Genomic DNA, 25,811 nt, shown 5'->3' on the forward strand with positions numbered 1-25,811 from the left:
AGGAATTAGTCTTAAAGAGCCACGCACAAGGGGAGATCACTCTCCCCTCAGCTGAATAAAATCGCCTGACGGCATAACAGAAGAACTACAAGATATTCGGAACGCAGTCGGAGGCCTGACCTTGAGAGGGGCTCCTCTCAGATGAATGAAATTGTCTGGTTAGGGCGACGTTACTTGTGGCGAAGGTCGAGGGGATGGCGGTTCGAATCCTGCCACCGGCGAAGTTGAACCAAGGGCATGGTTGATTAAATTCCACGCTACAGAGTCCTCTGTAAGGGGCACCGTTCTAGCCTCCCATTATGGGGGAGTGTGTGACGTTAAACCATATTATCAGATATATATATATATATATATATATATATATATATATATATATATATACATATATATATATATATATATATATATATATATATATATATATATACACTGATGAGAAAAATGTAACCATACAGTAGGTTCAAATAAGCTGAACACTAAACTGATGGTGTTCAATCTCGAATAGATAAGATATCATTATGGTCGCCAGACCAGATGCATGAGATGTACAAGACAAGAGGAAAGATGCCTATAGACGATGAAACTGCTGAGGAACGAAGCCCCAAAGCGAGGACACTCTTTAGCTCGATCTTTCGGCTTCCACAGATCTGAAGTCCCGGCCTGCCCGATCGTCGGAGGTCGGAGCGTTGGGCCTCCGTGGGCTGCTCGGGTGTGGTCGATTTTTGTCTGGTTCTCTGTCCCCCCGGACGGACGGACAGGTTCCATACTCGGACAGGAGGGGCCAAAGACATGACCTGTACGTTGGAGGCCATGGTGGTGCTGTGGTTTCTAGTCTGTCAAACGCGGGCAACAATTATATATTTATCATTATTAATCAGGTTCTCTCGCTCTCTTTCATACACACATAATTCTTGGATCTCCTGATGCCTCTGACTTGGAGAAGAGTTGAGCTAGATAGGCATTTAGGTCTATCTACGACAGGTTCTTCTAGTTGAGGGATGTCAAATTTCTTCTCGGTAGATTTTTACCCCCCATCCTCTCTCACACCTGTGCAAATTTCCCGAGGAGCACTTGATAATGGGGACGGTCTAGGAGCAGTTTCGAGTTAAGGTGCACTGAGGTCCTATCTGATTTCGGCGGAGACCAAGGATTCTTGGGAGACAAAGAATGATTCGAATATTTTGATTAGCTACAGAGAACAAACACGTTTCAATAGCAGGAACTAATATATATATATATATATATATATACATATATATATATATACATGTATACTTACTCTTACTCTGTTGGTTGTCAGGCCGGACGGCCCTTCACCGCTTTCACTATGCCTCTCCAGATGGTTCTATCCTCTGCCAATTCTTTCCAGGCCTCTCTTGGTGCCAACCTCTCCACGTCCTTCTTGACTCCATCCATTCGTCTGTGCCTGGGTCTCCCTACTGGTCGTCTGCCCTCTACTCCTCCTTCCATAACCTTCTTTGGTAGTCTGTCTGCCTCCATTCGTACGCAGTGTCCAGCCCACCGTGCTCCTCTTCTCCGTATTTCATCCTGAATGTACGGTTACCGAGTCTGATCTCTAATTTCCCTGTTATGTCTTCGTCTCCATTTCCCTTCTTCTTCATCATATACTGGGCCGAGGATTCTTCTCAGGATATTGTTTTCAAAATTTTCAAGTCCCTTCTCCCTTTCTTTTGTCAGTGTCCATGTCTCACATCCGTACAGGACTGTTGGTTTTATTACAATGTTAGATGTTCTTATCTTAGTTCTTCTGCTGATGGTCCGACTCTTCATTACAGATGCCAGGGCATGGTAACATCTGTTTCCTACAGCTATTCGTTCGTTTATTTCTATGTCCAATTCATTTCTCTCACTGACAATGGATCCCAGGTACTTGAACTTATCCACTTTCTTCACCCTTAGTGATCCAACTTGTTCCTCTCCTGGTGTATAATTCCCATTTCTACTTAGTTTCATAATTTCCGTTTTCTGCTCATTGCATTTTAGGCCTATCTATACTGCTGTTCTCTGGAGTACTGTAAAGATCTCGTTAATTTCCTCCACAGTCTCGGCCACCACATCCACATCATCGGCATAAGCGAGGTGGGTTATCTGACCATTGGATAACTTAGCTCCACCTGGATGGTTGGTAATCTGCCTGACTGCTTTCTCCACTGCAAGATTAAACAGTAAAGGAAAAAGCATACATCCCTGCCTAAGGCCACTGTGTATATTGAAACTTTCTGTATCTTTATATATATATATATATATATATATATATATATATATATATATATAAATATATATATATGTATATATATATATATATATATATATATATATATATATATATATATATATATATATATATATATATATAGACGTATAGACGTGAGCAGAACCTCCCACGGACAGTTCAGACAGTCGCGGACGATTCAGTCAGTCCCGGATAACCTGACGACGACAATATATCGACCCTACATCAGTGGTTCTCATTTTCTATGTTTTCATTATAATTGGTGATGTTTACGAAAACCGTTTGACATTCTTTACCAAAAACAAATAATTCGCTCGAAGGACATTTGGCATAGGACATTTGAGACACAGGTTGCTGGACACCACCCTAATATTTGGAAGTTTTTCGTTTGCCTGAAAAAAGAACAAAACTATAATGAAGTCAAAGTCGATCAATACTTGGCTGGTACTTCATCTCAACCACAAAGAAAGAAATATCGTCACTCTTCTGAACGGATAAAAAAACATTGTAGAAAGATATCCTTCATATAGCAACGTCGTTGATTATTTGCGGGCAATAGCCCATAACCTAATATTAAGTAAACCAATTTATAGTTTTAAATACGAAAAGAAATTCTACCTTGTTTTTGTAGTATCCTAAATAAAGGCTATGAAAGTATGCTAATCAAGGATGAAAACACGACCCAGTTATGTATTTCAAATTAGAATATTTTTATTTTTCGATGAGTTGTGCATATCGATGAATTGAGCGTGTCGATGAATTGTTGTCGATAAATTGTCGTCGGTGAATTCGCCTAGACCCCTTACGGTGGTGTTCTTAAAAAATTCTTTCCTTATATAAATTTTATATAAATCCTTGGAAGGGAAAGATTTATATAAGGAAATATTTTTTTAAGAATACCACCGTAAGAATCTTACGGTGGTATTCTTAAAAAAATATTTCCTTATATAAATCTTTCCCTTCCAAGGATTATATAAAATTTATATAAGGAAAGATTTTTTTAAAGAATACAACCGTTAGGACATTGATGGATGGCTGAGCGCGTTGCTATTAACAATGTCCAGACCATTTGTAATTGTTATTTCGAACTATGTGTTCTTTTCATTATCTGCACTTCATGTATATTGATTCATTGCCAAATGAAATTATTGTTATTATTATTATTATTATTATTATTATTATTATTATTATTATTATTATTATTATTATTATTATTATTATTATTATTATTATTATTATTATTATTATTATTATTATTATTATTATTATTATTATTATTATTGTTATTATTATTATCATTATCATTATTATTATTATTATTATCATTATTATTATTATTATTATTATTATTATTATTATTATTATTATTATTATTATTATTATTATTATTATTATTATTATTATTATTATTATTATTATTATTATTACTATTACTATTATTATTATTATTATTATTATTATTATTATTATTATTATTATTATTATTATTATTATTATTATTATTATTATTATTATTATTATTATTATTACTATTATTATTATTATTATTATTGTTATTATTATTATTATTATTATTATTATTATTATTATTATTATTATTATTATTATTATTATTATTATTATTATTATTATTATTATTATTATTATTATTATTATTACTATTATTATTATTATTATTATTATTATTATTATCATTATTATTATTATTATTATTATTATTATTATTATTATTATTACTATTATTATTATTATTATTATTATTATTTATTTATTTTATTATTATTTATTATTGTTATTGTTGTTATTATTATTATTATTATTATTATTATTATTATTATTATTATTATTATTATTATTATTATTATTATTATTATTATTATTATTATTATTATTATTATTATTATTATTATTATTAATTATTATTATTATTATTATTATTATTATTATTATTATCATTATTATTATTATTATTATCTACTGTACAAGGGCCAAGGTTACGGAGTCTGAGGCACTTCTAACAACGTCTGGTGGGAAATTCTCACCACCATCCTGTTTGTGTGTGAGTGTTGTGTTGTGTGTGTGTGTGTGTGTGTGTGTGTGTGTGTGTGTGTGTGTGTGTGTGTGTGTGTGTGTGTGTGTGTGTGTGTGTGTGTGTGTGTGTGTGTGTGTGTGTGTGTGTGTGTGTGTGTTCTGTGTGTGTGTGTGTGTGTGTGTGTGTGTGTGTGTGTGTGTGTGTGTGTGTGTGTGTGTGCATGTGTTGTGTGTGTATGTGTGTATATGTGTGTGTATTCGTATGTGTGTGTATGTGTTGTGTGTGCATTCGTATGTCTATGTGTTGTGTGTGTATATGTGTTTGTGTGTGTGAGTGTGTGTATTCGTATATGTGTGTATGTGTTGTGTGTGTGTATTCATATGTGTATGTGTTGTGTGGGTGTGCATGTGTTGTGTGTGTACTTGTATGTGTGTATATATGTTTGTGTGTGTGTGTGTGTGTGTGTGTGTGTGTGTGTGTGTGTGTGTGTGTGTGTGTGTGTGTGTGTGTGTGTGTGTGTGTGTGTGTGTGTGTGTGTGTGTGTGTAATAAAAATAATAATAATCAACGGTTTATTGGGTATAGCAGTATTACTGCTGAAAATATACATCCTACAAGATTATAACAATATACAACTATGACAGTGAAAAGATGTTATTACAAGCATTCAAAAACTAGACAAAAAAGTAAGCTGAGAAATAGGTGTGTAGTACAACAATGTTAATTCTTGAGTGTGTGTGTGTACGTGTGTATTCACTTAGTCTTTGGATCACGGGTTGTACTCGTGATCGACATCTATTTCCCTCCCGGAAGAGAGCTCAGAACTCGTGTGAGCAGAACCTCCCACGGACAGTTCACAGTCGCGGACGATTCAGTCAGTCCCGGATAACCTGGCGACAATATATCGACCCTACATCAGTGGTTCTCATTTTCAATGTTTTCATTATAATTGGTGATGTTTACGAAATCCGGTTTACATTCTTTACCAAAAACAAATAATTTGCTTGAAGGATGGCATAGGACATTTGAGACACAAGTTGCTGGACATCACCCTAATATTTGGAAGTTTTTCGTTTGCCTGAAGAAAGAACAAAACTATAATGTAGTCAAAGTCGATCAATACCTACCTTTCTAATTTTAAGTAAACCAATCTATAGTTTTAAATACGAAATGAAATTCTAACTTGTTTTTGTAGTATCCTAAATAAAGGCTATGAAAATTATTATTTCATTATGAAAGGTATGCTAATCAGGAATGAAAACACGACCTAGTTATATATTTCAAATTAAGTATTTTTATTTTTCGCTGAATTGTGTATATCGATAAATTGAGCGTGTCGATGAATTGTTGCCGGTGAATTCGCCTTCAGAATACAACCGTAAGAATCTGACGATGGTATTCTTAAAAAATCTTTCATTATATAAATCTTTCCCTTCTAAGGATTTATATAAAATCTATATAAGGAAAGATTTTTTTTAAGAATACAACCGTTAGGACATTCATGGGTGGCTGAGCGCGTTGCTATTAACAATGTCTAGACCACAATGGTTATAAATAAGCTTACATGCTTTTATGTATTATCCTCGGCATTTGTAATCTTTATTTCGAACTATGTGTTCTTTTCATTATTTGCACTTCATGTATATTGATTCAATGCCAAATAAGATTATTATTATTATCACTATTATTATTGTTATCATCTACTGTACAAAGGGCCAAGGTTACGGAGTCTGAGGCATTTTTAACAACGTCTGGTGGGAAATTCTCACCACCATCCTGTTTGTGTGTGTGTGTGTTGTGTGTGCATTCGTGTGTGTGTGTTGTGTTGTGCATTCGTATGTGTGTGTGTATATATGTGTGTGTGTGTGTGTGTGTGTGTGTGTGTGTGTGTGTGTGTGTGTGTGTGTGTGTGTGTGTGTGTGTGTGTGTGTGTGTGTGTGTGTGTGTGTGTGTGCGTCCGCATGTGTGCGTACGTGCCTTTTTTTTTTTTTTTTTTTGCAACAGCAACATCGTAACCATTGTTCTTCGGCGGAGATAACCAGCGCTACTATCTTTTGGGGGCAAAATCACCACCGAAGAGTAGTCAACTATTTTTTTTTTTTTTTTTTTTTTTTTTTTTTTTTTTTCTTTTCTTTTTTAAGGAGAGAGGAGGGAAGGTACGTATTCAAAGCCCCATGATTCATTTTTTGAGGGGACTTGAAAAAAAGGTGATCACGTTCCACATCGACTATCGCTCCTTGTCCTCCTTCAAGTTCTCCTTTAGCACCTCTGTGATCGACTTCTTGGGCGCGATTTTGTCTCTGAGAACAGAAACGGTGGTTATCAATGTTCCCTCTATCTTTTTTTTTTGTGAGAGTGAGCAGAAATTTGCTTGTGCGCAAACTTTGCCTACTCCGAAAAGCATGTGCACACCCATGGCGGCAAACTCATTTCGTTTGCAATGGAAGCGCTAGAGTTAGTTGAGAGAAAGAGAGAGAGAGAGAGAGAGAGAGAGAGAGAGAGAGAGAGAGAGAGAGAGAGAGAGAGAGAGAGAAAGAGAGAGATAGATAGATAGAGAGAGAGAGAGAGAGAGAGAGAGAGAGAGAGAGAGAGAGAGAGAGAGAGAGAGAGAGAGAGAGAGAGAGAGAGAGAGAGAGAGAGAGAGAGAATACTGGTTTGACGGTTGGCAAGTTATCAAATATTTAGAGAATTTATAAGTTGATGTTTAGGTGGAACTTCTTTATTGATTGGATTTTGATATAATTTGCAAACCCTGTGTGCGCACATTTTTTTTCTTTATGTGCGCTAGTTGTAAAACATGTGCGCGCGCACAAACCCACAGTTTAGAAGGAACGTTAGTAATTATCAACGAAGAAATACTAAAAGGATTTCCTCCTACACATATATACACCAACGATAATATCAACAAATATTACTAAAAGGATTTCTTCCTACACATATATACACCAACGATGACATCAACAGATACTTTTGGTTTGGATGGGCATTTGCGTTCCGTACCCACCGAAGAGCGTAATCACGAGCGCGCTGAGTGACCCAATCTGTGATGCGACCTTGGGTCACGTGATCGGTCGCGTCGACCTCCAGGGTCGAAGACATTTAGGGAGAGATGAACAGAGACGAGAACACCAATTGGAGGGCCCAGTTTCAGCTGAAAGAACCTCTCGGCGAGGGAGGCTACGGATGTGTTTACCTGGCGAAGGACCTCGCCAGCGGCACCCAGGTCGCCATCAAGGAAGTCCCCCTCTCCGGCGTCGACACCTGGGGGTGGCGCGAAGGGAGGAGAGTGCCCATGGAAGTCTCTCTCCTGCACAAGGTCCAAACTGTTCCTGGGGTTATCGAACTTTACGAGTGTTTCGTTTCCGACGGCAAGTTTTACATGACCATGGAACTTGTGCCGAAAGCAACTTCGATATATGATTATATGGAAAAATGCGGCAAGCTTTCCCTTCCACAGATCAAAAGGCTCTTTAGTGAGATCGTAAAGACAGTACAACGATGTCTAAATGCAGGCGTTTCTCACAAGGACATCAAACCAGAGAACGTCTTGCTCTACGAAGATCCAGGCTCAGGGGAGTTTAACATCAAGTTAATCGACTTTGGATGTGGGGAAACGATTAAAGGTTACATGGGAACACACACTGGCGGAACATCGTTTTACTGGCCACCAGAGTACATCGCCGAAGGAGAGTTCCTGCACGTCCCGGCGACAGTATGGAGTCTCGGGACCCTCCTGTATTACCTGGTGTGCCACGACGACCCGTTCTACGAAGACAGCGAGATCAAAAAGGGTCGCCCGCCTTTCCCCGAAGACCTTCCCCGTCAGTGCCGCGACCTGATCACCAAGTGCTTCGCCATGGACCCATGGGAGCGGCCCACCCTCCATGGCATCTTGGCCCACCCTTGGCTGAGGGCTTTTGGCCTTTCCTAGGACGGGAACGAGCTCGAGCCGCCCGATCCAAAGCTCTTTCCGCAAGAAATCTTCAGGAGGGTCCCGAGACTGTCGCCGGGACGTGGAGGAACTTTCCTTTGGCGATGTACTCTGGTGGCCAGTAAAACGGTGTCCCGCCAGTGTGTGTTCCCCTGTAACCTTTAATCATCTCCCCGCATCCAAAGTCGATTAACTTGATCTTAAGCTCTCCTGAGCCTGGATCTTCGTAGAGCAAGACGATCTCTGGTTTGATGTCCTTGTGAGAAACGCCTGCGTTTAGACATCGTTGTGCTGTCTTTACGATCTCACTAAAGAGCCGTTTGATCTGTGGAAGGGAAAGCTTGCCGCATTTTTCCATATAATCATATATCGAAGTCGCTTCAGGCACAAATTCCATGGCCATGTAAAACTTGCCGTCGGAAACGAAACATTCGTAAAGTTGGATAACTCCAGGAACGGTTTGCACTTTCTGCAAGAGAGAGGCTTCCATGGGCACTCTCGTTTCTTGGCGCCACCCCCAGGTAAAGCGTTCCTGATGGGTGGTGTAATGCTATAGTGATTTTGCTTCATGAAAAAGGATACCAGAAGGACCTTAGTAACTATCAACCGATTAGCTTGCTCTCAAATGTATATAAAGTATTCTCCAAGATCCTTACAAATAGACTAAGTAAAGCTTTAGATGGAAACCAACCGAGAGAACAGGCAGGCTTTAGGAGCGGATATTCGACTCTGACTCTAGACCATTTGCAGGCAATAAACCAACTTATCGAGAAAACAACAGAATACAATATATCTCTGTGTTTAGCTTTTGTAGATTACGAGAAGGCCTTCGACTCGGTAGAACAAATAGCAATACTAAACTCGCTACGCAAGCAGGGTACAAATGAACAGATCGTAAAAGTTTTAGAAAAGATTTATGCCAAAGGTACCGCTAAATTCGACTACATAAAGATACAGAAAAGATCAAGATCGAGAAAGGAGTACGGCAAGACGATACAATTTCACAGAAACTATTTACAGCTTGCTTGGAAGATATTTTCAGAAGACTGAGTTGGGAAAAGAAAGGTTTAAAGATTAATGGCGAATATTTGAACCACTTAAAATTTGCGGATGACATTATTCTTATTTCAGAAAGAGCAGAAGACTTGCAAGATATGCTGAGTGATCTAAACAAGTAGGTTTAAAAATGAATAAGAGTAAAACCAAAGTAATGTTCAATACGAAAGTTCAAAGTAAGGAGATTGTAATTGATGACGAGAGTCTTGAGGAAGTTAAAGAATATATATATATATATATATATATATATATACATATACATACATATATACAGTATACATATATATACACACACATATATATATACATATATATACATACATACATACACATATATATACATATACATATATAGAGTATATATATATATATATACATATATATACATATATATATACATATATATACATATACATATATATACACATATATATATATACATATCTATACACATATATATATATGTATATATATATATATATACATACATATATGATAATGATATGGTTTAACTTCACAAACTCCTCAATACCGGGAGGCTAGGACGGTGCCCCTCACAGAGGGCTTTCTAGAGTGGACTTTAATGAACCATGGCATTGATTCAACTTTGCCGGCGTCAGAATTCGAACCGCCACCTCATCGATTTTCGCCGCAAGTAACGACGCCCTAACCAGACAATTTCATTCAGCTGAGAGTAGGACCTCTCAAGGTCAGGCAACCGACTGCGTTCTGAATATCTTGTAATTCTTCTGTTATGCCATCAGGCGATTTTATTCAGCTGAGGGGAGAGTGATCTTCCCATGTGCATGGCTCTTTAAGACCAATTCCTTTACTTAACTTTTTCTTGCCCTCTCTTTAACTCGTTGTGGCTCTTTCTGACAAAGGCTTCTTTCAGATCTGTCACTGTCATGACGTAAAGAGCGTTTTTGCTCTTAGGCTCTTTCCCATGTCTGTCTGGATGTTATACGGATGTTTACCTTCCTTGTGGTAGTCCATATATATATGCCCTTTCTATGTAACTATGCATGGCTCTTTCAGACCGATTTTTTTATACTTGTCCTTATTATGACTTTAAGGAAACCTTCCATTTTCCCATTTGGCTTTCCACATTCCTGATGTACTTTTTGTACAAACAATCAGCTCTCAGCTGAATAGTATATCGAGCACTCGTTCTTCTTGAGCCGAGGGAGCCTGTTAATTCATTCGGTTCTCAGGCAAAATATATTCGTCCATTTTAGCAACTTAAATGGCTTCTTGACGAGTCTAATAGACCTCATATTTATCAGTGGTATCCACCACTTCTTTCTTTGCTTCTTCTCTTTTGTTGGCCTACTTTCCTTTTTACTTTCTTCTAAGCCACGTTTGGTATTGTTCACTGGGGCCTCGGGGTTCTGTTTCATCTCGCGCTCCTCGAGTTTCCTGATCCAGAAACCAAGGTGGATAAGCCAACTTCTCAAGTTGACGTTTGATCACCTCAATCTCATGGTCCAGAAGTTGGGGACTGCAAATCCTGAAAGCCCTCAAGAAAAGGCCAGAGGCAACACTTTTCTTAACATTGTCAGGGTGATTGCTAAAAAAGTGGAGATAACTGCCTGAATGGGTGGGCTTACGGTACACTGTAAAGAATAAATTATCATCAGTTCTTCTTAACAAAATATCCAAGAAAGGGATTTGGTGTCCTTCTTCCCATTCAACTTTAAATTTAAGATTCGGGGTCAATTGGTTCAATTTATCATGGAACACTTCAAATGGGCCCCAACTGTCATCCCACGCCGAAAAGATATCGTCTACGTACCTGAGCCAAATCATTTCGGGCGGTTTGATGCTGGGGAAAAGGGTACACTCAAAATACTCCATGTACAAATTGGCCAAAACAGGAGACAAATTGGAACCCATACTGCAACCGAATTTTTGACGGAAGAATTGGTCTTGAAAGGAGAAAACATTTGAAGAAACACACAGGCGAACTAAAGCATGAATTTTGTTGACAGGGAGGGGGAAAAAGTCTTGAAACGGTTGCAGTTTGGATTCCAAAAAAGTAAGTACATCATCAACATTAATATTCGTAAATATGAAAGTATGAAAGTTCAGGGTTTAAGGCTCCTCAGCCTGGATGTGTCCTCGTTATTTACGAATATTAATGTTGATGATGTACTTACTTTTTTGGAATGTTTTCTCCTTTCAAGACCAATTCTTCCGTCAAAAATTCGGTTGCAGTATGGGTTCCAATTTGTCTCCTGTTTTGGCCAATTTGTACATGGAGTATTTTGAGTGTACCCTTTTCCCCAGCATCAAACCGCCCGAAATGATTTGGCTCAGGTACGTAGACGATATCTTTTCGGCGTGGGATGACAGTTGGGGCCCATTTGAAGTGTTCCATGATAAATTGAACCAATTGACCCCGAATCTTAAATTTAAAGTTGAATGGGAAGAAGGACACCAAATCCCTTTCTTGGATATTTTGTTAAGAAGAACTGATGATAATTTATTCTTTACAGTGTACCATAAGCCCACCCATTCAGGCAGTTATCTCCACTTTTTTAGCAATCACCCTGACAATGTTAAGAAAAGTGTTGCCTCTGGCCTTTTCTTGAGGGCTTTCAGGATTTGCAGTCCCCAACTTCTGGACCAAGAGATTGAGGTGATCAAATGTCAACTTAAGAAGTTGGCTTATCCACCTTGGTTTCTGGATCAAGCCCTCAGTAAGGCTAGGGCCAACCATTTTAAAACTTCCGTCCCCTCAAGTTTTCACCGCTCCTTTAAGGACATTTTAAAAATTCCATTTAATAATACCATCAGTTCTTCTACTAATTTGTTTCCTCATGAACGTCTCACTATTGCCTATCACTATCCTAACACCGTGCGTAAGCAAATTGTGAACGTTCAACAAAAACCGAAGGAAGTTGAGTCACCTGGTGTTTATTGTTTGCCCTGCAAAGATTGTGATTTGGTTTACTTGGGTCAAACCGGGAGAGACCTGAACACTAGATTGGCAGAACATAAAAGGTCAATTAGGTATGGGCAAGAAAATTCGGCTGTATTTCTTCATGTCAAAAATAAGAATCATTCTTTCGACTGGGGTAAGGCCAGATTAGTGTTCAAGTCCCACTGCGGTTTCAGGAGGAAAATAGTCGAATCAGCATTAATTGAGGAATGCCCTAATATTAATATTTCTAAAGGGCAGTGTACACCTGACATAATCTCACGCGCAGCAATAGCCAAGTTGGTGCGGACGCTACATCCTCCCCTCTCCTCACCTCCTCCCTCCTCCGCCACCCCAGTTTGCCCCGCACCTGAGTGAGGTCAACTATCCACATCTCTTCTTACTGTAGTTTATAAGTCCCCTCTGTTCTCTATCTTATGTACTTTCCTGAAGAGGGCTACAGTTGATAGCCGAAATATAGTATTTTTCTTTATTCGAAGTTTATTCTTTCTCCGACTGTGGGTTCCTGTGTGTAATATATATATATATATATATATATATATATATATATATATATATGTACATTAATATATTATATATATATATGTGTGTGTGTGTGTGTGTGTGTGTGTTTGTGTGTGTGTGTGTGTGTGGTATATACATATATATATACATACATATATATATATGTATATATATATATATATATATATTACATATATATACATACATACATATATATATATACATATATATATATACATATATATATATATATACATATATATATACTGTATATTAGTATATTTTGGCAGTGAATTTTCTTGTAGACATGTCTTGTTAAAGATCAATGCTACTCGTAAGTCAGTTTTAACTATCATCTTAGTAATTTTTTCCATTCTTCTTATATGTTTCTTATAGTCCTGGGGTAGATTAAACACAAGTCTACCGAGATCCATGGTATATTGACACTAATTATATAAATACAATCGAAAGCTTTCGGTTGTTACATACAACCATCTTCAGGCAGATAAAATGACAGGAAAAGGTCCATGTCAATTATGCTAAGGGGTTATAAGATGACAAGGCTTTATGGTTCCAGTGAGGTGGAATTAGGAGACGTTCGAGACAGATCATAATGACGGGGGGGGAGGGGGGCGTTGGGAAAGCTGATCAAGGTTGGCGTCCGTTGATGTTATGTGTCATATTGTCGAGGGGAATTTTGTCCTGGTGTGACGGATTCTTTGTTTAGGAGTAAGGTGCCTAATGTGTTTTATGTTGATGATTGGTGTATGTTGTGAAATGTAGACTTTCTCCAGGATGTGTAGTTTTTTGTGATTATTACAGTGTTTGAGTATTTTGGTATTGTTAACTAGGTCTTGTCTTGTGGGATTTCTGTTGTGATAGTGAGTCATATGTTTCCGTATGCTACCATCGCGGGCATGCATTGTGAGCCTTCGGCTAAGTGAAGTTGTGGTAACACCAATGTAATTCATGTTGGTACATTGGTGTTACCACTACTTCACTTAGCCGAAGGCTCACAATGCATGCCCTTCCTCCCGCATCTTTACGTCAGTCCTCCAACTTCAGCTGATATTCTGATGTCTGAAGCTGTTGGGGTCTCGGTCGTAAAGACCCAAGCATTGATCGTGCGTGCGTGCGTGCGTGCGTTCGTGCGTGACTGCGGTCCCTATCCTCTCCCTTCCCTCCCATTTTATCTCTATGTACATCCCTCCTTCCCTCTTTTCCTCCCCTTTCACTCCCTAATACAATTTCTCCCCATCTTTCTTTCCTCTCCCCAATTCTCACCCCCCTCCCTCACTACCTACCCAATACTCCTTTTCTCCCGTCCCCCTCCTACCCAACATTTCATAACAAATAAATAAAATAAAAACAAAAAGAAACAAATAAAATTAATTTGAAAACTCGCACTGCATTGGTAATAATTAAATACCATCACATTACACTTCCATCTCCACCTCTTCCACTTCTCCACCTCCTCCACTTCAACTCCACCATCCACCTCAAACTGCTGTAAAGTTATACGACCTCCACATTTGTGTCGCTGGGCCTCCTCTCCCCACCTCCTCCCCTCCTTTCCCCCCACTCCCAACTCCTCTCCCCCCACTCCCCATTCCTCCCCCCACCTCGTCTATCTCCCCTTCCCTCCTCCCCCTCTCCCCCAAAATATTCTTTTTCCCTCTCTCCTTTCCTTTTCATTCTCTCTCCCACTTTTTTATCCTGTATTATCATCTCCCCCTCTTCTCTGTCTGTCCCCCTTTCTTTTCTTCCCCTTCAGGCACCGGTGGGAAGAGTTTTAGGAGGTATTCTTAAAAAAAATCTTTCCTCATATAAATCTTATAAATCCTTGAAAGGAAAAGATTTATATAAGGAAAGATTTTTTTAAGAATACCACCGTAAGGATCATTCGGTGGTATTCTTAAAAAAATATTTCCTTATATAAAATCTTATATAACTTCTATATAAATCCTTGGATGGGAAAGATTTATGTAAGGAAATATTTTTTTCAAGAATACCATCGTAAGAACTTACGGTGTCATTCTCAAAACAATTCCTTCTGAATACCACCGTAAGAATCTTACTGTCGGTGGTATTCTTAAAAATATCATTCCTTATATAAATCTTTCCCATCCAAGGATCTATATAAAATCTATATAAGGATTTTTTTTCTTTCTTTTTTAAGAATACTACTGTTAGGACATCCATGGACGTCTGAGCGTGTTGCTATTAACAAAGTCCGGCCACACAGACACATACTGTACAAAGGGCCAAGGTTACGGAGTCTGAGGCACTTTAACAACGTCTGGTGGGAAATTCTCACCACCATCCTGTTGGTGTGTGTGTGTGTGTGTGAATTCGTATGTGTGTGTATGTATTGTCTGTGTATTTATGTGTATGTGTTTTGTGTGCGTGTGTATTTGTGTGCGTGTATTCGTATATGTGTGTATGTGTTGTGTGTGTATTCGTATGTGTATCTGTTGTGTGTGCCTTCGTATGTGTATGTATGTGTGTGTGTATATGTGTTTGTGTGTGTGTGTGTGTGTGTGTGTGTGTGTACGCGCGCGCGCGTCCGCATGTGTGCGCACATGCTTTTTTTGCAACAGAAACATCGTAAACATTGTTCTTCGCCGGAGATAACCAGCGCTTCTATATTTTGGGAGCAAAATCACTACCGAGGAGTAGTCAACGATTTTTTTTTTCTTCTTTTCAGGAGAAAGGAGGGAAGGTACGTATTCAAAGACCTTTGATTTATTTTGATTCATTTTTTGAGTGGACTTGAAAAAAAGGTGATCACGTTCCACATCGACTATCGCTCCTTGTCCTCCTTTAAGTTTTCCTTTAGCACTTCTGTGATTGGGCGCGATTTTGTCTCTGAGAAATGAAACGGTGGTTATCTATGTTCCCTCTATTTTTTATTATTTTTTTTTTTTATTATTATGATTTTTATTTTGGTGAGAGTGAGCAGGAATTTGCTTGTGCGCAAACTTTGCCTACTCCGAAAAGCATGTGCACACCCATGGCGGCAAACTCATTTCGTTTGCAATGGAAGCGCTGGAGTTAGGGGAGAGAGAGAGAGAGAGAGAGAGAGAGAGAGAGAGAGAGAGAGAGAGAGAGAGAGAGAGAGAGAGAGAGAGAGAGAGAGAGAGAATAATGGTTTGACGGTTGGCAAGTTACCAAATATTTAGAGAATTTATAAGTGGATGTTTGAGTGGAACTTCTTTATTGATTGGATTTTGATATAAATTGCAAACCCTGTGTGCGCACATTTTTTTCTTTATGTGCGCTAGTTGTAAAACATATGTGCGCGCGCACATACCCACAGTTTAGAGGGAACGTTAGTAATTATCAACGAAGAAATACTAAAAGGATTTCCTCCTACACATATATACACCAACTATAACATCAACAGATATTACTAAAAGGATTTCTTCCTACACACAAATACACCAACGATGCATCGACAGATATTTTCGGTTTGGTCAGGAATTTGCCTTCCGTACCCACCGAAGAACATAACCACGAGCGCGCTCAGTGACACAATGTGGGATGCGACCTTGGCTCACGTGATCGGTCGCGTCAACCTCCAGGGTCGAAGACATTTAGGGAGAGATGAACCAAAGCTAGGACACCAATTGGAGGGCCCGATTTCAGCTGCAGGAACCTCTCGGCGAGGGAGGCTACGGGTGTGTTTACCTGGCGAAGGACCTCGCCAGCAGCACAAAGGTTGCGATCAAGAAAGTCCCCCTCTCCGGCGTCGACACCTGGGGGTGGCGCCAAGGAACGAGAGTGCCCATAGAAGCCTCTCTCTTGCACAAAGTGCAAACCGTTCCTGGGGTTATCCAACTTTACGAATGTTTCGTTATAGAGGGCAACTTTTTCATGGCAATGGAATTTGTACCTAAAGCAACTTCGATATATGATCATATGGAAAAATGCGGCAAACTCCCCCTTCCACAGATCAAAAGGCTCTTTAGTGACATCGTAATTACAGTACAAAGATGTCTAAACGCAGGCGTTTCTCACAAGGACATCAAACCAGAGAACGTCTTGCTATACGAAGATCCAGGCTCAGGGGAGTTTAACATCAAGTTAATCGACTTTGGATGCGGGGAAATGATTAAAGGTTACAGGGGAACACACACTGGCGGAACACCGTTTTACTGGCCACCAGAGTACATCGCCAAAGGAGAGTTCCTGCACGTCCCGGCGACAGTATGGAGTCTCGGGACCCTCCTGTATTACCTGGTGTGCCACGACGACCCGTTCTACGACGACAGTGAGATCGAAAAGGGTCGCCCGCCTTTCCCCGAAGACCTTCCCCGTCAGTGCCGCGACCTGATCACCAAGTGCTTCGCCATGGACCCATGGGAGCGGCCCACCCTCCACGGTATCTTGGCCCACCCTTGGCTGAAGGCTTTTGGCCGTTCCGAGGATGGGAACGAGCTCGAGCCGCCCGATCCCAAGCTCTTTCCGCCACAAATCTTCAGGAAATTCGAGGAGCGCGAGACGAAACAGAACCCCCAGGCCCCAGTCAACAATACCAAACGTGGCTTAGAAGAAGGAAGTAAAAAGGAAAGTAGCCCGCAAAAAGACAAGAAGCACAGAAAGAAGTGGTGGATACCACTGGTAAACATAAAGCCCATTAGACTCGTCAAGAACCCATTTAAGTTGCTAAAAAAGACGAATATATTTTGCCTGAGAACTGAATGAATTAACAGGCTCCCTCGGCTCAAGAAGAACGAGGGCTCGATATACTATTTAGCTGAGAACTGATCGTTTGTACAAAAAGTACATCAGGAATGAGGAAAGCCAAATGGGAAAATGCAACGTTTCCTTAAAGTCCTAATAAAGAAAAAAAAATGAAAAAATCGGTCTGAAAGGCCCATACATAGTTACATAGAAAGGGCACACATATATGGGCTACCAGAATGAAGGTAAACATCCGCACAACATCCACACAAACATGGAAAAGAGCCTAAGAGCAAAGACGCTCTTTACGTCATGACAGTGACAGATCTGAAAGAAGCCTTCGTCAGAAAGAGCCATAAAGAGTTAAAGAGAGGGCAAGAAAAAATTCAGTAAAGGAATTAGTCTTAAAGAGCCACGCACAGGGGGAGATCACTCTCCCCTCAGCTGAATAAAATCGCCTAATGGCATAACAGAAGAATTACAAGATATTCGGAAGGCAGTCGGAGGCGTGACCTTGAGAGGGGCTCCTCTCAGCTGAATAAAATTGTCTGGTTAGGGCGTCGTTACTTGCGGCGAAGGTCGAGAAGGTGGCGGTTCGAATCCTGCCACAGGCAAAGTTGAATTGGGGGGGATGGTTCATAAAATTCCACACTACAAAGTCCTTTGTAAGGGCATCGTCCTATCCTCCCTGTATGGGGGAGTTTGTGACGTTAAACCATATCATTACATATATATATATATATATATATATACATATATATATATATATATATATATATGTATATATATGTATATATATGTGTGTGTGTCGGTGTGTGTGTGTGTGTGCGTATATATACATATATACATATATACATACACACACACACACACACACACACACACATATATATATATATATATATATATATATATATATATAAATATATATATATATATATATATATATACTAGACCACCCATGACCCGTTGGGTCAAATAAAATCTTAAATGATACGTTGTTAATAAAATGGTCAATAAAATCTTTATTAAGACAATGCTCTTATATTTACAACATTCTTTGTACAATTTGAATGATTTAAAAACACTTTGATATTTTCCTTTTGCTTAACTCTACTCAGCGCAACATATAATTGTCCATGCTGAAATACAGGTTTATCTAGATAAACGGTTCGTAATATTTTAATAAACTCGTTATGCCTCATAGTTGACTATATTTTCAAATACTGAATATGAAAAATTTATAAGTATATATAAATAGATATATATATATATATATGTATTGTGGGTCAAATAAAAGTTTAAATGATACGTTATAAGAAGTGAAATGCAGAAGATTGTGACGTCATGTCTCTTCTTCTGATTGGCTGGTCCTCAGTCGTGACGTCATGTCTCTTCTGCTTGGCTGGTCCTCATTCCTGACGTCATATCTCTTCTTCTAATTGGCTGGTTGACGGTTTCAAGCAAGCAAGATGACAAACAAGATTATCATAATTTTATAAGTATATATGTATATATATATATATATATATATATATATATATATACTTTCGTATATTACATCTTCAGACTAAATGACAGAGATACAGAGTAGGGTTTAAATATAAGTATCAGGTGGCAGCCATAGGGGGAGGGGGGGAAAGGGGGAGACAATACAATGTGAGGAGGGGGGATGCCCTTACCCCTATCGACCTGACCACATAAGGGTCAATCTGGCGGAAAGATTCGGTGACCATTTGGGTTATCAATTTATCACATTTAAAATGACCATAGCTTAATTTTATTTTTGTCAAACGTGCTTGATATTAAGCAAGATTCTATTATATTTCTTTCTTGCAAGCTTTTTCCTTTGGCTAAAATTGTTGCCTTAGACCAATCAATATGGTGGTTGTATAATGATTTATGTTGGAATAACGCATTGTTTTCCCGGGCAGATCTCACACTATATTTATGTTGGGAAATCCTTGTTTCCAAGTTTTTCCCAGTTTGTCCAAATAAAATTTATTACAATCTTGGCAAGAAATTTTATAGACCACACCGTTGTTGTTAGGAGGGCTGGTTCTTTATTAAAGTTTTCTTAATGGTGTGGTCATATTAAAGGCTACTTTGATATCCAATTTTTTGAGTAGGTTAACAACACTAAGAAAATTTTAATGAAAAGGAAAGGACAAGTAAGTATCAGATGTAATATACGAAAGTACTTACTGTCTACAAGTTTTCTTTTCTCCTGTGGTTATTTTGCATTTTTGTATCACGGTGATGTGATTGCTTGCAATATATATATAATATATATATATATATATATATATATAATATATTTATATATATTATATACATATGTATACTAATGAGAAAAACATAAGCATACCATAGGTTCAATTAAGCTGAACACTTAACTGAGTGGGGTTCAATCTCAAATAGATAACATTGTGGTCGCAGACCAGATGCATGAGATGTGCAAGACAAGAGGAAAGGTGCCTATGGACTATGCAACTGCTGAGGAACGAAGCCCCATAGCGAGGAGACACTTCAGCTCGATCTTTCGGTTTCCACAGACCTGAAGTCCCGGCCTGCCCGTCCGTCGGAGGTCGGAGCGTTGGGCCTCCGAGGCGTACTCGGGTGTGATCGATTTTTGTCTGGTTCTCTGAACCCCCGGATGGACGGACAGGTTCCATACTCGGACAGGAGGGGCCAAAGACTTGACCTGTACGTTGGAGGCCATGGTGGTGCTGTGGTTTCTAGTCTGTCAAACGCGGGCAACAATTATATATTTATCATTATTACACAGATTCTCTCTCTCTCTCTTTCTCTCTCTCTCTCCTACACACACAAATGTTGCGTCTCCTGATGTCTTTGACTTGAAGAAACGCTGAGCTAGATAGACATTTAGGTCTATCTACAGCAGTTTCTTCTAGTTGAGGGATGTCAAAGTTCTTCTGGGTAGATTTTCCCCCCATCCTCTCTCACGTATTTGCAAAGTTCCCGAAGAGCACTTAATAATGGGGGTTTCAAGATAAGGTGCACTGAGGTCCTTTTTGAATTTGGCGGAGACCAAGGATTCTTTGGAGACAAAGAATGGTCTTAACATTTTGATTGGCTACAGAGAACAAGCACGTTTCAATATGCCGGAATAATAATTAAAAAAAAAAAGGCCCTCCTTTATTCTCCCGTCTCCCCTGTCCTCCCCCCTTCCCCCGATAATCTCCCTCCACCCCCGCGCCACCTTCCCCTCCCTCCCTTCCTCCCGCATCTTTACGTCAGTCCTCCAACTTCAGCTGATATTCTGATGTTTGAAGCTGTTGGGGTCTCGGTCGTCAAGACCCAAGCATTGATCGTGCGTGCGTGCGTGCGTGCGTGCGTGCGTGCGTGCGTTTGTGCATGATTGTGGTCTCTATCCTCTCCCTTCCCTCCCTCCCTCCCATTTTATCTCTATGTACATTCCTCCTTCCCTCTTTCATTCCCTAATACAATTTCTCCCCATCTTTCTTTCCTCTCCCCAATTCTTACCCTAATTCTCTCCCCCCTCCCTCACTACCTACCCAATATTCCTTTTCTCCCGTCCCCCTCCTACCCAACATTTCATAACAAATAAGTAAAATAAAAACAAAAATAAACAAATAAAATTAATTTGAAAACTCGCACTGCCTTGGTAATAGTTAAATACCATCACATTACTCTTCCATCTCCACCTCTTCCACTTCTCCACCTCCTCCACTTCAACTCCACCTTCCACCTCAAACTGCTGTAAAGTCATACGACCTCCACATTTGTGTCGCTGGGCCTCCTCTCCCCACCTCCTCCCCTCCTTTCCCCCCACTCCCAACTCTTCTCCCCCCCACTCCCAACTCCTCTCCCCCCACTCCCCATTCCTCCCTCCACCTCGTCTATTTCCCCTTCCCCCTTCCCCTCTCCCCCAAAATACTCTTTTTCCTCTCCTTTCCTTTCCATTCTCTTTCCCCTTTTTTTATCCTGCATTATTATCTCTCCCTCTTCTTTGTCTGTCCCCCCCCTTTTTTTTTCCCCGTCTCCCCTTTCTTTTCTTCCCCTTCAGGCACCGGTGGGAAGAGTTTTAGGTGGTATTCTTAAAAAAAATTCTTTCCTTATATAAATCTTATATAAATCCTTGGAAGGGAAAGATTTATATAAGGAAAGATTTTTTTTAAGAATACCACCGTAAGGATCATTCGGTGGTATTCTTAAAAAATCTTTCCTTATATAAATCTTATATAACTTCTATATAAATCCTTGGATGGGAAAGATTTATGTAAGGAAATATTTTTTTAAGAATACCACCGTAAGAACTTACGGTGGCATTCTTAAAAAAATTCTTTCCGAATACCACCGTAAGAATCTTACGGTGGTATTCTTAAAAATATCTTTCCTTATATAAATCTTTCCCTTCCAAGGATTTATATAAAATTTATATAAGGAAAGATTGTTTTTAAGAATACCACCGTTAGGACATCCATGGACGTCTGAGCGTGTTGCTATTAACAAAGTCCGGCCACACAGACACATCCTGTACAAAGGGCCAAGGTTACGGAGTCTGAGGCACTTTAACAACGTCTGGTGGGAAATTCTCACCACCATTCTGTTGGTGTATGTGTGTGTGTGTGAATTCGTATGTGTGTGTATGTATTGTCTGTGTATTCCTATGTGTTGTGTGTGTGTATGTGTGTGCGTGTATTCGTATGTGAGTGTATGTGTTGTGTGTGGATTTGTATGTGTATCTGTTGTGTGTTGGGGGTGTGTTGTATTCATATGTGTGTGTATATTCGTATGTGTGTCTAGGTGTTGTGTATTCGTATGTGTGTGTATGTGTGTGCGTTTGTGTATGTGTGTATGTTTGTATGTGTGTGTATTCGTATGTGTGTGCATGTGTTGTGAGTGTGTGTGTGTTTGTGTGTGTATGTGTATGTTTGTGTGTGTGTGTATTCGTATGTGTATACATGTGTTGTGTGTGCGTGTGTGTACATGTGTATGTGTTTGTGTGTGTGTGTGTGTGTGTGTGTGTGTGTGTGTGTGTGTGTGTGTGTGTGTGTGTGTGTGTGTGTGTGTGCGCGCGCGCGCGCGCGCGCGCGTGTGTGTGTGTGTGTGTGTGTGTGTGTGTGTGTGTGTGTGTGTGTGTGTGTGTGTGTGTGTGTGTGTGTGTGTGTGTGTGTGCGCACATTTTTTCTTTATGTGCGCTACTTGTGAAACATATGTGCACGCGCACAGTTTAGAGGGAATGTTCGTGATTATCAACGAAGAAATACTTAAAGGACTTCTTCCTACACATAAATACACCAACGTTGACATCAACAGATACTTTCGGTTTGATCAGGAATTTGACTTCCGTCCCCACCGAAGAACGTAACCACGAGCGCGCTCAGTGACCCAATCTGTGATGCGACCTCGGGTCACGTGATCGGTCGCGTCGACCTCCAGGGTCGAAGACATTTAGGGAGGGATGAACAGATACGAGAACACCAATTGGAGGGCCTGGTTTCAGCTGAAAGAACCTCTTGGCGAGGGAGGCTACGGGTGTGTTTACCTGGCGAAGGACCTCGCCAGCGGCACAAAGGTCGCCATCAAGGAAGTCCCCCTCTCCGGCGTCGACACCTGGGGGTGGCGCGAAGGGACGAGAGTGCCCATGGAAGCCTCTCTCCTGCACAAGGTCCAAACTGTTCCTGGGGTCATCCAACTTTACGACTGTTTCGTTTCCGACGCCAAGTTTTACATGACCATGGAACTTGTGCCAAAAGCGACATCGATATATGATTATATGGAAAAATGCGGCAAGCTTTCCCTTCCACAGATCAAAAGGCTCTTTAGTGAGATCGTAAAGACAGTACAAAGATGTCTAAATGCAGGCGTTTCTCACAAGGACATTAAACCAGAAAACGTCTTGCTCTACGAGGATCTAGGCTCAGGGGAGGTTAAGATCAAGTTAATCGACTTTGGATGCGGGGAAATGATTAAAGGTTACAGGGGAACACACACTGGCGGGACATCGTTTTACTGGCCACCAGAGTACGTCGCCAAAGGAAAGTTCCTGCACGTCCCGGCGACAGTATGGAGTCTCGGGACCCTCCTGTATTACCTGGTGTGCCACGACGACCCGTTCTACGACGACAGTGAGATCGAAAAGGGTCGCCCGCCTTTCCCTGAAGACCTTCCCCGTCAGTGCCGCGACCTGATCACCATGTGCTTCGCCATGAACCCATGGGAGCGGCCCATCCTCCACGGCATCTTGGCCCACCCTTGGCTGAAGGCTTTTGGCCGTTCCGAGGACGGGAACGAGCTCGAGCCGCCCGATCCCAAGCTCTTTCCGCCACAAATCTTCAGGAAACTCGAGGAGCGAGAGACGAAACAGAACCCCCAGGCCCCAGTGAAGAATAGTGGCTTAGAAGAAGAAAGTAAAAAGGAAAGTAGTCCACAAAAAGAGAAGAAGCACAGAAAGAAGTGGTGGATACCACTGATAAAAATGAAGCCCATTAGACTCGTCAAGAAGCCATTTAAGTTCCTAATAAGGACGAATATATTTTGCCTGACAACTGAATGAAGTATCAGACTCCCTTGGCTCAATGTAGTATTCAGCTGAGAACTGATCGTATTTACAAAACGTACACCAGAAATGTGGAAACCCAAATGGAAGGTTTCCTTAAAGTCATAATAAGGACAAGAATGAAAAACATCGATCTGAAAGTGCCATACATAGTTACAAAGAAAGGGCATACATATATGGGCTACCAGAAGGTAGGAAAACACCCGCATAATAGAAAGACACGTAAAAGAGCCTAAGAGCATAAACGCTCATTATGTCATGACCGTGGCAGATCTGAAAGAAGACTTAGTCAGAAAGAGTCATAAAGAGTTAAAAAGAGGGCAAGAAAGTTTTCAGTAAAGGAATTAGTCTTAAAGAGCCACGCACAAGGGGAGACCACTCTCCCCTCAGCTGAATAGAATCGCCTGACGGCATAACAGAAGAACTACAAGATATTCGGAACGCAGTCGGAGCCCTGACCTTGAGAGGGGCTCCTCTCAGATGAATGAAATTGTTTTGTTAGGGCGTCGTTACTTGTGGCAAAGGTCGAGGGGATGGCGGTTCGAATCCTGCCACCGGCGAAGTTGGACCAAGGGCATGGTTGATTAAATTCCACGCTACAGAGTCCTCTGTAAGGGGCACCGTTCTAGCCTCCCATTATGGGGGAGTTTGTGACGTTAAACTATATTATCATATATATATATATATAAATATATATATACATATATATATATATTTATAAAATATATATATATATATATATATATATATATATATACATATATATATATATATATATATATATATATGTATTTATATACTGATGAGAAAAATGTAACCATACAATAGGTTCAAATAAGTTGAACACTTAACTGAGTGGGGTTGAATCTCGAATTGATATCATTATGGTCGCCAGACCAGATGCATGAGATGTGCAAGATAAGAGGAAGGTGCCTATAGGCGATGCAACTGCTGAGGAACGAAGCCCCAAAGCGAGAACACTTTTTAGCTCGATATTTCGGCTTCCACAGATCTGAAGTCCCGGCCTGCCCGATCGTCGGAGGTTGGAGCGTTGGGTCTCCGTGGGCTGCTCGGGTGTGGTCGATTTTTGTCTGGTTCTCTGTCCCCCCGGACGGACGGACAAGTTCCATACTCGGACAGGAGGGGCCAAAGACATGACCTGTACGTTGGAGGCCATGGTGGTGCTGTGGTTTCTAGTCTGTCAAACGCGGGCAACAATTATATCTTTATCATTATTAATCAGGTTCTCTCTCTCTCTTTCATACACACACAAATTTTGGATCTCCTGATGCCTCTGACTTGGAGAAGAGTTGAGCTAGATAGGCATTTAGGTCTATCTACGGCAGTTTCTTCTAGTTGAGGGATGTCAAATTTCTTCTCGGTAGATTTTTTCCCCATCCTCTCTCACACCTGTGCAAATATCCCGAAGAGCACTTGATAATGGGGTCGGTCTAGGAGCAGTTTCGAGTTAAGGTGCATTGAGGTCCTATCTGATTTCGGCGGAGACCAAGGATTCTTGGGAGACAAAGAATGATTCGAATATTTTTATTGGCTACAGAGAACAAGCACGTTTCAATAGATGGAACTAATATATATATATATATATATATATATATATTTATATATATATACATATATATACATACATATATACTCACTCTTACTCTGTTGGTTGTCAGGCCGGACGGCCTTTCACCGCTTTCACTATGCCTCTCCAGATGGTTCTATCCTCTGCCAATTCTTTCTAGTCCTCTCTTGGTGCCACCCTCTCCACGTCCTTCTTGACTCCATCCATTCGTCTGTGCCTGGGTCTCCCTACTGGTCGTCTGCCCTCTACTCCTCCTTCCATCACCTTCTT

At 40.1% G+C, this 25,811-nt stretch overlaps 1 protein-coding gene and 1 pseudogene across 1 annotated transcript; one reads left to right on the forward strand and one right to left on the reverse strand.

Moving 5' to 3' along the window:
* The first annotated feature begins 7,394 nt into the window (after positions 1-7,394).
* LOC143023579 (serine/threonine-protein kinase pim-3 pseudogene) lies at positions 7,395-8,216 on the forward strand (annotated as a pseudogene).
* A 52-nt stretch (positions 8,217-8,268) lies between these two features.
* On the reverse strand, positions 8,269-8,706 carry LOC143023580 (serine/threonine-protein kinase pim-3-like). Its single transcript, XM_076182167.1, has one exon. It carries the CDS (start codon positions 8,704-8,706, stop codon positions 8,269-8,271), a length of 438 nt encoding a protein of 145 aa, XP_076038282.1.
* Between the last annotated feature and the right edge of the window lie 17,105 nt (positions 8,707-25,811).

This window comes from Oratosquilla oratoria, unplaced genomic scaffold, assembly GCF_046742065.1.
Source record: "Oratosquilla oratoria isolate Oo_2021 unplaced genomic scaffold, ASM4674206v1 SCAFFOLD51, whole genome shotgun sequence".
Taxonomy (NCBI): domain Eukaryota; kingdom Metazoa; phylum Arthropoda; class Malacostraca; order Stomatopoda; family Squillidae; genus Oratosquilla; species Oratosquilla oratoria.